We start from the raw sequence: 14,173 nt of genomic DNA, 5'->3' as shown, positions 1-14,173 counted from the left end.
CGAGTACATAACTAATTGTTTAGGGCCCATTCTAGCTCACAGAATGTTACCAATCCTCTTATTAAATTCATCAACAACATGCTCACCAATGCTCTTCTAGGCAATGCATCCTGCTCCTGTTCAACATCCAAAGGTGACCAAAATCATCATTCTTTTTCTTCCTATCATGAGTTGAGGAGTGTCCTTTACCATCTTCTATGTCTTTGTCACATACCAATTAATGGAAGAAGCAGAAGAATTTTAGTTGATGCTGGAATCAAAATACAGGATTCGGCATTTCAGTGTAAAGTGTTAGTGTTAGGATATAAGAAACCTATCATGAAATAGTTTTTTAAGAGAGGTGATGAAAAATATCTTCAGTGGGCAAAAAAAAATAAAAATAAATTATAAATATATATATATAAATAGACCAAGAAAGATTAGAGAGTAGTATATTTTTAATTCTTCTCATTGTATGAGAAGAATTAATAAAAATACTTTATGACTTGAGAACTCAATAAATCTACAGACATAGGATACACCGGGAGGCATAGGACTAACCATCTTATGTTTGTGTATGTGTGTATGGTTGCAATTAAATGAATAGAAAACCCTCGACACTGCAAGGTAAAAGAGAGGAAGAAGAATATATTTTTTTTAATGACAGTCATATTTTGAGCAAGGAACTGAGAGAGAGAGAGAGAGAGGAAGAGTGTGTCATCCAAATACTTGCACTAGACCACTATATATATCCTCTGAAAAAAGTGTTTCAGGAATAACGAAGAGTGACAAATTATCACCATTTTACAAACACAGGTGTTGTTCTAGAACAAAGTGATATATATCTGAAAGTACTTCTCTAGTTCTATATGCTGTTGGGCAGGGGCAAATGCTGGTCTTGAAATTTACGCTTGCTCCTGTTATCATTCAGGGAGTGAGAGGTGCGATCGAAATCTGATTATCGGAATAATGAATTACAGGTAATCCTCGTATAATGCGGATGTTAGGTTTCAATGAAATGCCGCGTTATATAAATCGCGTTATGCGAGACTCAGCTCACATACAAAAAGTAGAGTTATGTTCCAAAATCTGTTTTTTATAAAAAAAAAAAAAAATTATATAAACAACGACATATCCAACAAAAATATTTTTTTATTTAATTCAGGTAATTCATATAAGTTAAGAAAACATAAACTATGACACAAATACATAATATAAAATTATAAAAATTACAAATTGTAATTAAGCTTAATTGCACGTAATGCACAAATGTTTTAAGCAAAATAAAAATAAGTCATCATCATCAAATTCCTGCCATGTACCCTCAAGGGTGCATGGCAGGAATTTCCCAAATTTCCCACAATATTTTTGTATGTCTCACAATCATTTCCTACTCTGCTATTTAGATCCCCCAAAAAGGACCAACTTTTCCTTTTTCATTGTGTCAGTTGCTTTTTCTAAAGCCTCAAAAAATCCCTCCACTTCTACCTTAGTAGAACCTTCTGTGGGACCAGACACAGGCACAAATAAGTCTCATTGTCTAGTTCCCGATTCTCATATTTGTCCACATTACTCTACTTGAGAATGCCTGCCATTCAAGAAGATTAGCCTCGTATTTTGTGTTGAATACTATTACTACTCCTTCTTTTCCTTGCTTGTCATTTCCTGAATATAACATTTTGTATTTATTGCTCAGAAAGATCTCACCAGTTTTTGTCTTTTTTGTTTCAGTCACCCCTATTATGTCAATCTGGTACTTATCTAATTCCTCAGCGAGCTCCATTTCTTTGCCATTCAGGCTTCTTATGTTGATAGTACTGATCTTTAACTCTGGTGATGTTGAGTTGGAGTTTGTTTTCAGATTTGTTCCAGTAGCTGACTTTTCGCTGTTCGCCCTGGTTCCCTGGCAAAAACAACGGGGGCCTTGTTTAACCGGGCGACACCCCGGCCAGCATGAAATTTTGTCATGTCTTACCATCATTTTTTTTTATTTTGGTTTAACCAATAAAAATACAATTTGGTCGGCTAAATCCCAAATTGCCAGCCCATCCTCGTCCGTTCAGTATCCAAGTAGATACCCAACAGGGTGCACCACGAGAAGGTGAGGATTGGGTATTATGTCAGAAGCCCTGGTCGGTTCTCAGCATTCCTTTAAAGGCTATATGGAGGTCTCCTCTCAGTTATACAGCTTTGACCCTTAAGCACCCCATAATAAAAATAGGTGCATATTTTAATCTTTCATAGCACGAGGATTTGAGGATCGGTTAATAAACATTAGTTTTGTCATGTAATCACTTCATGCATTACTACAAAACAGTAGAGTAATTCTGTCTTTGAAAACTTTGAATACAGGAGCTGATCTTTCATTTTTCGAAATATAGGTGCGTTTTGGCATTTTTTTCCAATATAACCCGGATTCATCAGCAGTGAACACCTGGTCTGCATTATAGATGTTTATAAACTTTGAGAGTTTTTTGTTTAATAAGATTTCCATCCAAAGGAATTTTCTTTTGAGTGCACCTTCTTTTCAAATCATTAGAGATTTCTTCATTTTTCTCTTAGAAAATTGCGTACACGAGCAACAAGCTTTGCACTTACCATTCACCCAGCAATAGTAATTGCATCTTCATTCAGCAATAGTAAATGCATCTTAAAATTTGGCTGTAACGAATATGACCACGTTGCCACCAATTGGTGAGAGTCATCACAGGGTCTTGACTTCGGAGGTGGCTAAAGGTGTGGAATTTACAATTAATACAAGCTACATGTGGAATTATCGGGTTGGTAAGTATGACAAGCTTAGGAGTTTGATTGGTTCAGTGCCATGGCATGTAAAACTGCAAGGGCTGGATACTGATAGTGCATGGGAGGCGGTTAAGAAGTGTTTGCATGAGGAAATAGCTGACTGTATACCTAGAATCCGAATAAAAAAAATCAAGTAGGAGTTAAATGGATGAATAATACCATTAAGCTTGAGCTGCAAAAAAAGAAACAACTATGGAGGGAATTTAAGGAGAAAGATGACTGGCAGGCAAATGAACGGTATAAAGTGCAAGCCAGAAGGGTAACGATTGTGGTAAGAAAAGCAAAAGCGGATTAAGAAAGAACATTAGCCATGCATGCTAAAGAGAATCCCAAATAGTTTTTTCGATATGTGGCAAGTAAAAGAAAAAATGCATATGGCAGAATGATTTTAAGTAATGCTGATGGTAGGGAGGTAACCGAATCAGTTGATATAGTTAAATTACTGAGCGAGCACTTTGCAAGAGTATATCATCTGGGTGGTGACATTGCAGGAATGAATGAACCAATAGCTTATACGGGAATTGTGGTGAATGAAATGGAGGTGAATAGAAAACCTCAATGTCAATACATTTGTGGGATTGGATGGATACCAGCTCGTGTTGTATGTGAAGCGGCTAAAGAATTGTCAGTGCCCTTGACCATTTTGAGTCTCAGGTCTTGGCTAGTCCCGAGGAGGTGGAAAGAGGGGAAAATAATTCCACTGCATAAAGGAGGTTCCAAGACTGCTGTTGTAAATTACCGACCGATCAGCATATCAGGAAGAATCGTTGTCAAGGTCTTGGAGAAATTAGTCAAGAGAAAAATACAGGATTGGATAGATGAAAATGGGATATTGTATGGGAGACAACATGGTTTTGTGAAGGGTAGATCATGCTTCAGTAACTTGCTCACGTTTTATAACACAGTGACGGCTGAACTGGATAAGGGTAATGGGTTTACAGTGATTCTACTGGACCTTGCAAAGGCCTTTGACAGGATACCACATGGAACTCTAATCAGTAAACTGGAGCAGATGGGGATGGATAGAGGGTTGGTGAGATGGATAGGAGGGTGGTTGATGGAGAGATATCAGAGAGTGGTTTATTCAGGAGTAGAGTCCAAAAGATGGCCAGTGACTAGTGGTGTGCTGCAGGGTTCTGTTCTTGAACCACTACTTTTCAATTTGTTCATTAACGATATAGGAAAGGATCTGAGAGGAAGTGTTCATTTGTTTGTTGATGATGCAAAGTTGGGTAGAGCAATAGTGAGTGCACAGGATGTCAAAATTTTGCAAGATGATTTGGATAGTTTGGAGGACTGGGCTAAGGAGAATGGATGTCAATTTAATGTGGCAAAGTGTCAGGTTATGCATTTTGGGGTGAAAAGATTAGCAGCAGTATATCACATTGGTGGAACCGTACTGCAGGAGATTGACAAGGACAGGGATTTGGGAGTGTTGGTGGATAGGGAGTTGAAGTTTAGGGGACACATCACAAAAGTGGCTAAATCAGCTCATCAAATCACTTGGTCTGAAAAATACTTTAACAAGCAGAGACAAACAAGTTATTGTTCCTCTGTATCGAGCCTTGATAAGACCCAATCTAGACTACTGTGCCCAGATATAGGCGCCAGGGTTTCTTCTTGATCGGGAGGAGGTGGAGAGGATCCAGCGACGAGTGACCAAGACGATAGCAGGTCTATGGAATGAACCTTATGAGAACAGGTTGAAGATTTGTGGGTTGCAGAAATTGGTTGATAGGCAGAAAAGGGGTGATATGATTGAGACATTCAAATTACTGAAGGGTTTCTATAAGATTAATTCAATAGATATTTTTTAAAATAGGACTGGTGGTGGGAGGACTAGGGGCCATACATGGAAGCTGGGCAAGAGTGTGGTTAGCAAGGGTGTTAGAGCTAGGTTTTTTACTTGGAGAGTGGTGAATGAGTGGAATAAGCTGCCAGAGTCTGTTGTGGGTCCATGACTGCAAATGAGTTCAAGGCGAGGTATGATAGATACTGTGTGAATGTCGAATAGTTGTTCTTGACATGATGTTAGGGCCTCCCTCGATGAGTCTGTCGACTCCTTGGAGTTGCCCATAATAATAGTAATAAACACTTTCTCGGAGTTTATGTTCATTGTGTTTGAATTGTTGATTCATTTAAATTCAAAGTCCTTACAACAACTGGTTTTTCTCCATTTTTCAACCGATCCATGATTTTAATTTTTTTTCTTCGAGAAGAATTTTCTTTTCAATATTCATTTTTTCCCTTTCAATGCAATTTGTGGCCATTACTATAAAAATAATTTTTTTACATAAAAAAGCATTACATATTAATTCTGTATGTAACTCACCAGAAAATAAAGTGCTCAGCTTGAGATAACACACTTATGATTTTTAATGCACTTTCCTGGCAGAAAACGAAGACAATTTTCAACAATAAACACTTTATATGGTATACAATTGACATAAATGCGTGCTAAAGGGTTTTTCCACTAATATAAATTCGCTACTTATAACTATCTGCACAATACGGGCAGACACAAATTTAACGAAGATAAAATTTGATTTTTAAGTCGCGCAGTGAAAAATATATGAAAAGTTAAAGGGTTACTACAATTTCTAGACTGTGTTTTTGTCAAAACCGCGTTTTATAAGTACAGCGTTGAACAAGGGTTATTACAATTTGTAGACCGCGTTATATTAAAACTGCATTGTATAACTACCGTGTTATACGAGGGTTACCTGTACTGACCATTTAAAACTATATATTTAGAAATTTATGTACATTTAATCATACAAATACAACATTTATTTTACGAATGATATTCTATCTTTTTCAATTTAGCTACTTGAATAGAAATTCTACCTTACGGTTCTTCTTTATGAACTGGTCAATAACATCGTCATAAAAAGTTGGTTGTAACTTAATGTTCCCAAGCAACATGCACACTTGTAAAGGCTGATGAAGCTCACTGACTAGAGCTACGTCGACTGCATATGGCATGTGGTTTAAGCAACAGAATCAGACGACGTGAAATGGATATGCACGTGCATGAAATCACAGAGCTGCTGCGAGGACCTGTAAGCTCCTACAACTGAGCAAGCCAAGGTAGCTTTGACTAGACGAGCAAGCATCGGCTTCGATACATGATGCAAAGCTCAATTATTGACGCGCAAGCTTAAGATGTCTTCTGTCTACAAAAATAAAAGCCTAAATGGAATGCTTATAAATGCATGTATTTATTGACAAATAAACAGTACTTCTTTCTGAATTAATGAGCTTTTGCAGCAAGCATGGAGAATTTGCCACTGCTGTTGAGATGATTAGTATTATTTCTATTAGCATGCAAATTGAAGCTTAAATGCGAAAAAAGAAAGTGCAATCATTTATTGAAAATGAACAGTAATCTATATTATTTTCTGGAAGTCATAGAAGATAATCAACATACTTTGCAGATTCTAAGAAAGGGAGGAAAGGCAGAAAATATGGTTATCACTTGAAAGTGATGTCCAAAAGCATTAATGCATCTTCACTGAGACATCAAAGGTGTCTTTGGCACTCAGGTGCTCAGTACTTCACTCTTAAATGACAACCTTATACTTTTAAGTCCATAAAAATAAATAGATGTTAACCATAGACTTTAAATTAAAAAAAATAAAAAAAAGAGTATGGTAACCATTTGAGTATGAAGTCCACAGGTGTTGATTCATCAAAGTGGTGAACTGTAAAGGCGACTTTTCTTTCCTTCCTCCACTGAGTGTCACATAGGTGACTTATTGTTACACTTTGAATGGAATGTCTTCTTTTACATATCTTGATCTCACTGTGGAAGTGCAAGTGCAGATAAATGACAAATCAAATGGAAACTGGTTAAGACTGCAAAGTGACAGATGAAACAAAAGCAGTGATTTCTCAGTTTATTTAAAATGTTGTTTTTAACCAGATTTAATTGCATGCCATTCTTAAAGAGAGACAGACAGACAATTTCTTAGAATGACCTAAGAATTCTCTAGAAATGAATCTAAACAAAAAATTGTGGACTCCCTATAACAATAAAAAAAAAAAAAAACACAGGCAGAAGAATCAAAGATATAGCTGATTTCTGTGCTGATAATACACATATGATTCTGAAATGTAAAACTCAGAAACAACTGCAATAAAAGCTTGTAAAATCAATGCATTATAACATTAATGAAAAAGTTCTAGAGAGATGGGGGAGGGGTGAATAAGTTCTAAACAATAAATGTTAAAATATATCATTTTGATGTTGCTTGAAATGAAATTTTTTCTTCAAAATCTATGTAAGGATGTACTCATTTTATGCTTATTTACCAAACATAACTCGGGCCTTTGTAACCTATTCCTCTTGAAACTCAGGGGACCAGATCTGTACACAGTAGTCTTGATAAGAAGTCAGATCAAGGTCTATAAGATCATTATCTCTAATCATCAGTGCTCTTCTAAATGTACATACATTACAATAATAATAAAATCAATTTGAGGAATGGAATGAAAAGCAACCTAAAAGATTTAAGTATCCAGTCAGTCAACTCCTTTCTTTCTATGTAGCCATCATGATCTTTATCCATCTTGTCAGCTAAAATCTTAAGCCTCTTTTTGGATTCTTCTGGACTGAGGTGATCAAATTCTTCGGCGACATCTCGGCTGCCTAGAGAAAGAAATATATATGTTTAGAAAAGTGGTTGCTAATATAATACAAGTTGCTAAAGTAAATAAATTTCCTGATTTATTTATAGTTATAAATAAATTAAAAGATGATAACCTTTAGGTGGATTAAATATTAACTATGTATACTTTTTTTTCACACTTCTACATCTAACATATGAGGAAACAGGAATAAAGAAGCAACAAAACATCAGATACAAACTTCCATAGCATGCAAAAAAAAAAAAAAAGGAGGTTCCTCATTATAAGTGAATGACAGACCAAAAAATGACTGCTGATGGTGAAGTCACTTACGGTGAGAACAACATTTCCATAAGAGTTAATTTAAGGATTAAATGGGACTGTGACACAGGAAATGGCACCCATACTAATGGAAAAGAACAACCACTTGTCCTAAATCGTCTCTCAGTCTTTTATACTCAGCTAGCACTTTATTTCAATATATAGAAGCAAGCCTATATCCAATCCCTTCCAAAAAAGATAGATAAAAGGACTGTCAAACTACCAATTCACTGCCCTCATCTTAGTCCTCTCCAAAATAATGGAAAGGGTAATCAAGAGTTAACTTCTCCGCTATCTAAAGACCTGCAAGTATGGATTCCACTGTTCTAGATCTATGGCAGATCTTTCAGCCTACATCATGACCTATTAGATGTACATGGAAACGTTTAAAGGAACGTGTGCTGTTGCTCTTGATATTTCCATAGCATTTCATCATGTGCCTAGCATTAATGGCTGTTTGATAAACCACCTTCCTAAGGTCTATCTTTCACTCTCTGCAAATGAGTAGCCAGCTTCTTCTTTTATTTTTATGATCATCTTTTATCATTGTATTTTATGATAATCTTTTATCATATTATGGTGGATGGCTTCCTCTCTATGAGCTTCTGCACCAATGCAGGAGTGCTTCAGAATTTTTTCTATTGCCTAATAATCTTCAATAATCATATTCATGGTTTTGCTGATGATAATACATTCCATTCTTCCTTATTTGCCAAACCATAAAGTGCATAAATATCCAAAACTCCAAGATCTTCGACAACCAGTTCCTTAAACACTTCCATATCATTCTTTAATATAGTAAGGTTAACCTTTAAACCTCAAAAAGAGCCTCAAGTTTATCATTCACATTTAATATAGTGGATTGACATTTACCTCTAGCCTTTCCTAGCATAAATACATCACTTCAACAGCTTTAATACACTTCACATTCTTTACTACTCAAAACATTTACTTTTCACTCATCTAGATACTAGCTCTACAAATCCCAAATCAAATGCAGTACCAGTGGTACTGCAAAGGACACCACTCCATTGAACTATTATCCATTGTTTTTCCCCACCTTTCACTAAGCTGTTAAAACATGAGCAGTTGCTGCTCAGCATCCATTTTCAGTCTAGTTGTGTGCATGCGCACACGCACACACTAAACTCCTTGAACTTTTCCTCTTTTATTCAATCTGCCTCTATTATCTGGAACAGCCTTCCTCATGATGTCTTTCCAACAGTTGCTTCTAGCATTTCAAGAAAAATGTCCACAGGTTCCTTCTTTCTCAACTCTCACCATAACATTAACAAGTTATAGACAGGTTATAGGTATTTCTATCGCTCATGTATAGAAATTGCATAATTATATATGTATGTATGTATGTATGTATAAACTAACCATCTAAATTGCTCATTTAGGTTTAGATGAAAAATGAAGGAGTGGCAGAAATCTAAGTAGATTATCAATTGTCATCTCAATCTTTCACTATAACAGTGTGTCTGAAGACTACAGAATACTGGCTAAAGGCCATTAGGCACTTTTCGCATGAGGGCTAAGCTTATGGGGATTTTTTGGAAAGGGCTAGCAACATGAAAAGGATCTTTATAGATCATATCTATAAAGATCCTTTATAGATATAGTTGTTGATAGGCGGAAAAGGGGAGATATGATTGAGACATTCAAATTGCTAAAAGGATTCTATAGGATTAATTCAGATGATATTTTTGAGATCAGGACTGGTGGTGGGAGAACTAGGGGACACCCATGGAAGCTGGGCAAGAGCGTGGTTAGCAGGGGTGTTAGAGCTGGGTTCTTTACTTTTAGAGTGGTAAATGAGTGGAATAAGCTGCCAGAGTCTGTTGTGGGTGCTATGACAGTGAGCGAGTTCAAGGCAAGGTATGATAGATACTGTGAGAATGTTGAACAGCTGTGTGAACATGATGTTTAGGGCCTCCCTCGATGAGTCTAAGGACTCCTGGAGTAGCCCGTAGTAATAATAATAATAATAATATCTATATTCTAGTCGAAGTTCCATAATTTCCATTAGATCACTCCTTCTTCATGTAAATCAGCATGTTTCAGAACTGTCATATGAATTATTATCACTAGCATGCCAAGAACATGAGCTATGTCTATCACTCTCTTGTCACCTTGCTTACCTTAATAATATCAATATTAATATCTAGTCCACAGCTAGTACACTTTCTTTCATGCAGAAAAGCTGCCTTATCTGTTCTTTAAGATCTGTAGCTCTGTTTTTTTAAGATCACAGAGAAACAGACTGTGTGACTCAAGTGAGCAATACTGGAAAAGGAGACAAGGTGCACAATGACTTGGTGCATGGAAATCACATGAACATGAGGATTTTATTTTATTATTTTTTCACGTGTATATCTTCTTCTAGTATGCAGGATTGTGGGAAGCTTAGTTAATAAAGACAGGGATAGCCTACATTACATGCTAATGTCAAGTAATTTGCAATACATTGTATCAGCAGTAAAATGATAGTCAAAGTCCATACAACTTTAATAACAGTAGTAATGAGTGAAAGTTTGCTTCAATTGTAGTGTAGCTGCTTTTTTTGTATTGTTCCAGAAAAGTTTCTATTATATGTACATTTTTAAGTAGTTAAAACAAAAATAAAAGGTATGTCAATAACAACAGCATTAGTACATTGAATCTTTTAGAAAGAAATATGATAAATGTGTGTGAAAGAAAAAAAAAATGCTGAGGAAGGAATTCTAATAGCAAAGTTCACACTTTCGTCTCTACAAATTTGTGAAGAAAAAAGTATGAGCTGTATACTTAAATGCAGCAATCACTATACATGTCTGTGTACAGACAAATTAAAACACTAACTTTCCCATAAATGAAAACTCGTTTAATCAGAAGTTAAAAAAAAAATACATAGCATTAAAAAATTATATTGCATTATCAGATTTCTTGAAATTTAAACATTTAAAGCTCTTTCTTAAATAAAGAAATACCTGTCTAACCTCACATTTAAGATTTCATAACAGAAAAAGTAACAAACTGGGAAAATCTTTTCAAACAAATAAAACAGAGGTAACAGCAAAAGTTATGCATTTCATCATCCAATAAATTTATAAACATATTTTCTGAATAAATACATTTCAATCCTAACATTTGCATTATATCTTAATAACTGAATAATAACATTGAAAATCGAGTAATGCAGTAACGAATCTTAATGGCATAACGAAAATGCTATTTCTTTTTCCGAATAAACACCGTAGTCAAAAAGATGTTCATAATATTTTTCTTTCATTTTTGTAGCCAAATTACTTCTCATATGTTCCTAAAGCGAACAACAATAACAGTACCTCAATAAATTTAGTTTTGCAATTTAATTTTTACTTTTATCTTTAAACTTAAGAAGCTTTCTCTGCAAGTATACTTACCAAGTATTGCTTCATGATCGAATTCTGTGCGATGATCACCATTCATGTAGTGATTGTGATCACGGGGATTCATGGCCCCATCTTCTAGTCTTTCTTTCGTCAGCTCATCTTTTGAAGTCTTATGGGTATGACCATGAGGTCCACATCGAACAAACGGTTCCAAAACAAAAATAAGAGATGTGATGCACAATAATGGAAGCATATTTTTCATGACTATGTGAATAATGAGTAGCTTACAGCAGACGAATTACAAAACTTACTTTAATCAAGGATTCGTGTTCGGATGATATGATACGATACGTCTCCCACTGACATCAAGCGCGCACGCACACACACACCAAACACCACATGCAGTAACAACACTGAAAAAATCAAGCTATACAATATAATCGCAACCAAAAAATTCCCTTCTATGGCCTTTTAATTAAACCATTCGTGCAAGGAAAAATCGTTAAGCAGATCTACAATTCAAGAATGGCTAAAAAATGTAATATGTAATCAAAATAGAACAGATACAACACACAGAGCAAGGCACTCAATGTGCTCTTAAGGCTTCACAAATCTTTCAAAAGCTTAATCTTTTCTTCTACTTCTTCTTTTTGTGAAAAGAGGGCGCGGGTTTAAGATGTACATATTCAGTTTGTACTCTTAAATAACTTTAAAAAAGACAAGGAAAAAGAAAGCTGATTGGTGTAATCGATGAGATTCGTCTAGTTATGATAAAGTTGTTTGCAACAACACTATTAAATATATAAAACTTGAAAAGGCAGATTATAAAAAATTTTGAATAGGAAGAAAATAAGAAATTATATGCATCAAAATCAGGAAAAATGTTGATCATAAATGAAGGTAATAATTTACTCTCTATTATTATTATTTGACACCTCCAGGAAGTCCAAAGACTCATCGAGGGAGAGTGGGGCAACAGCATCGAACGATTTCCTCTTCCAACTACTAACCGCGCTCAAACTTACTTAACTGAGCCATTAGTAGCAGAGGCTCTACCAATCAACCAACCTTTGCTATATAAGCGAATTATAAAGAGTTTTGTTTAAAGAGATAGCTAAATAGGTAACTATAATAAAGAGGACTTCTTTGATTCAGGAGAAGCTCCAGTAAATTGGAGAACACCGAATGCCCAAATCCATAAGGAAAGAGGATCAAAAGTGATATGGAGAACTGCAGGCCTATACTTAATGTCTGTTGCAGGTAAATAATATGCCTAAATAATACATATTTAGGCAAAAGACTTACGATAAAATTATGGTCCCGAAAACCAATATCGTAACTCATGATAGAGCTTAAGAGCCTGTATGCAACGAATTATTATTGTTGTTGTTGTTGCTGTTAAGGATAACCTGCAGGAACATTTAAATGGCAATAAAATTATAAATCAATTGTAACATGGCTTTGTTAAAAGTAAGTACACTTTATCCAACTCGGTATCATAGATACCGTTACTAACGAAATGGATAAAGATAATACCTTCGGCCTCATTATTTTGGATTTTAGTAAAACATTCGATACCGCACCTCACAAACTTTTACAAATTGGAGAAATACGTTTTTAAAAGAATGGTTAAGTGGTTCCCAAACATTTTCAGTTCAAGGCGCCCTGAGCGTCTCAGGATTTTTCTACACTGCCTAAGGTCAGAACATAGGCCTACCTAACAGTTGCAGTGCGCAGTAGGTGTGGTTAGGTTGGTTAAGTTAAAATAAATAAATAAATGAAACATGCATTTTAAATTCACAAACAATTTATGTAAAAAAGTATTAAATAAGTACATATTTTGAACAATCATATCATTGAATAAATAAATCGTAATTAGTGGGACGGGTGAGTCTTGTGTGCTGCACATTTTCTCAAACCTTAGAATCAAAGCCACTTTGGAAACACAGTCACTCTCGTTTCCTGTTCCACGTTGATTTTCGCACGATATTCTTTTTACCACTACCTCAGCGACCGCCTAAAACCCAACTTTGCACAAACATGACGTTGCAAATGGAATTAAGATTCGCTGAGTTTTACCATTTATCTGAGGATATTCATATTTTACCGATATCGTAAAGTCATTTAGTTCCATGCTGCAAAATTTTGTCTTCGGTGTATTGTTGCAATACAGCTCAATAAGATTTCAGTGAAAATACTGGAATATTTTGCGGCGTACAGTTTGGGAACCACTGAGTTAAGGGATAGACGGCAGAGAATAGTACTGAATGGCTATGCCTCCACTGGGCTTCATTCTGTTCTTAATCATTATCATGAATTCAAAATTTAATGTCAAAATTTACCAAAGTTGGTAGGATAATTAATAATGAAGATCAAAGGGAAGATCAAATAATAATAATAATAATAATAATTATTTTTTTTAAACATTTTATTATGTCTCAGTATAAATTACATACAATAATAATATTTACAATATTTACAATAAGGTTTATTTTATATAAACGACTTATTTATTTTTACAATGAAAATGATAAGGTTTACTATCGCACAGAGTATCTGCACACACACAATGAAAAACATATTCTCTTTTCTGTACAGTACGAAAATTCGATATACAAAATGCAGAGTACATTTTATAAATATGAATATACATTTTTTTAAACTAGCTAAATTTGGATTGGCACCAATGTGCACACAATTCACGATACAATGCAGTAATGCAACATACACACACGATTCAATAATAACAATAATAATAATAATTTTATTATTATTATTATTTTTTTTTTTTTTTTACATTTTGTTATATCTCAGTATAAGTTACATACAATAATAATATTTACAGAATTACAATAAGGATTGTACAGAATTTTTTTTTTTTTTTTTTAAAGTCTCAGATGAATTGCATACATAGTTGCTGTAGTAATTATATGTATATAATATTTATAAAGCATTACAAGTGTGTATAACAGATACTTGCAAGTTAGTAATTTTCTTCCTCGAAGCTTAGCAGAGCTTATCTGAGAAAGATAATAGATGACAGAGGGTGGTGGTTTCATGGTTGTGTTCCTATAGTGGTCACA

At 34.8% G+C, this 14,173-nt stretch overlaps 1 protein-coding gene across 1 annotated transcript in view; it reads right to left on the bottom strand.

The window, feature by feature from the left end:
• LOC150107379 (reticulocalbin-2) overlaps nt 1-11,687 on the bottom strand; it is an 86,934-nt gene extending 75,247 nt beyond the window's left edge. Inside the window, exons 1-2 of the mRNA XM_090391241.1 lie at nt 11,142-11,687; nt 7,288-7,435 (exon numbers count right to left, since the gene is read on the bottom strand). Of these exons, the coding sequence (XP_090247367.1) occupies nt 7,288-7,435; nt 11,142-11,352 (359 nt within the window). The 5' untranslated portion in view covers nt 11,353-11,687. The remainder of the gene's footprint in view (nt 1-7,287; nt 7,436-11,141) is intronic.
• Nucleotides 11,688-14,173: the final 2,486 nt, after the last annotated feature.

The sequence above is a fragment of the Typopeltis vanoorti genome, chromosome 4 (assembly GCF_054136105.1).
Source record: "Typopeltis vanoorti isolate ZY-2024b chromosome 4, IOZ_Tvanoo_1.0, whole genome shotgun sequence".
In the NCBI taxonomy this organism is placed as follows: domain Eukaryota; kingdom Metazoa; phylum Arthropoda; class Arachnida; order Uropygi; family Thelyphonidae; genus Typopeltis; species Typopeltis vanoorti.
Note: the sequence above shows the minus strand (reverse complement) of the source record. Positions and strands in the feature narration are given on the sequence as shown.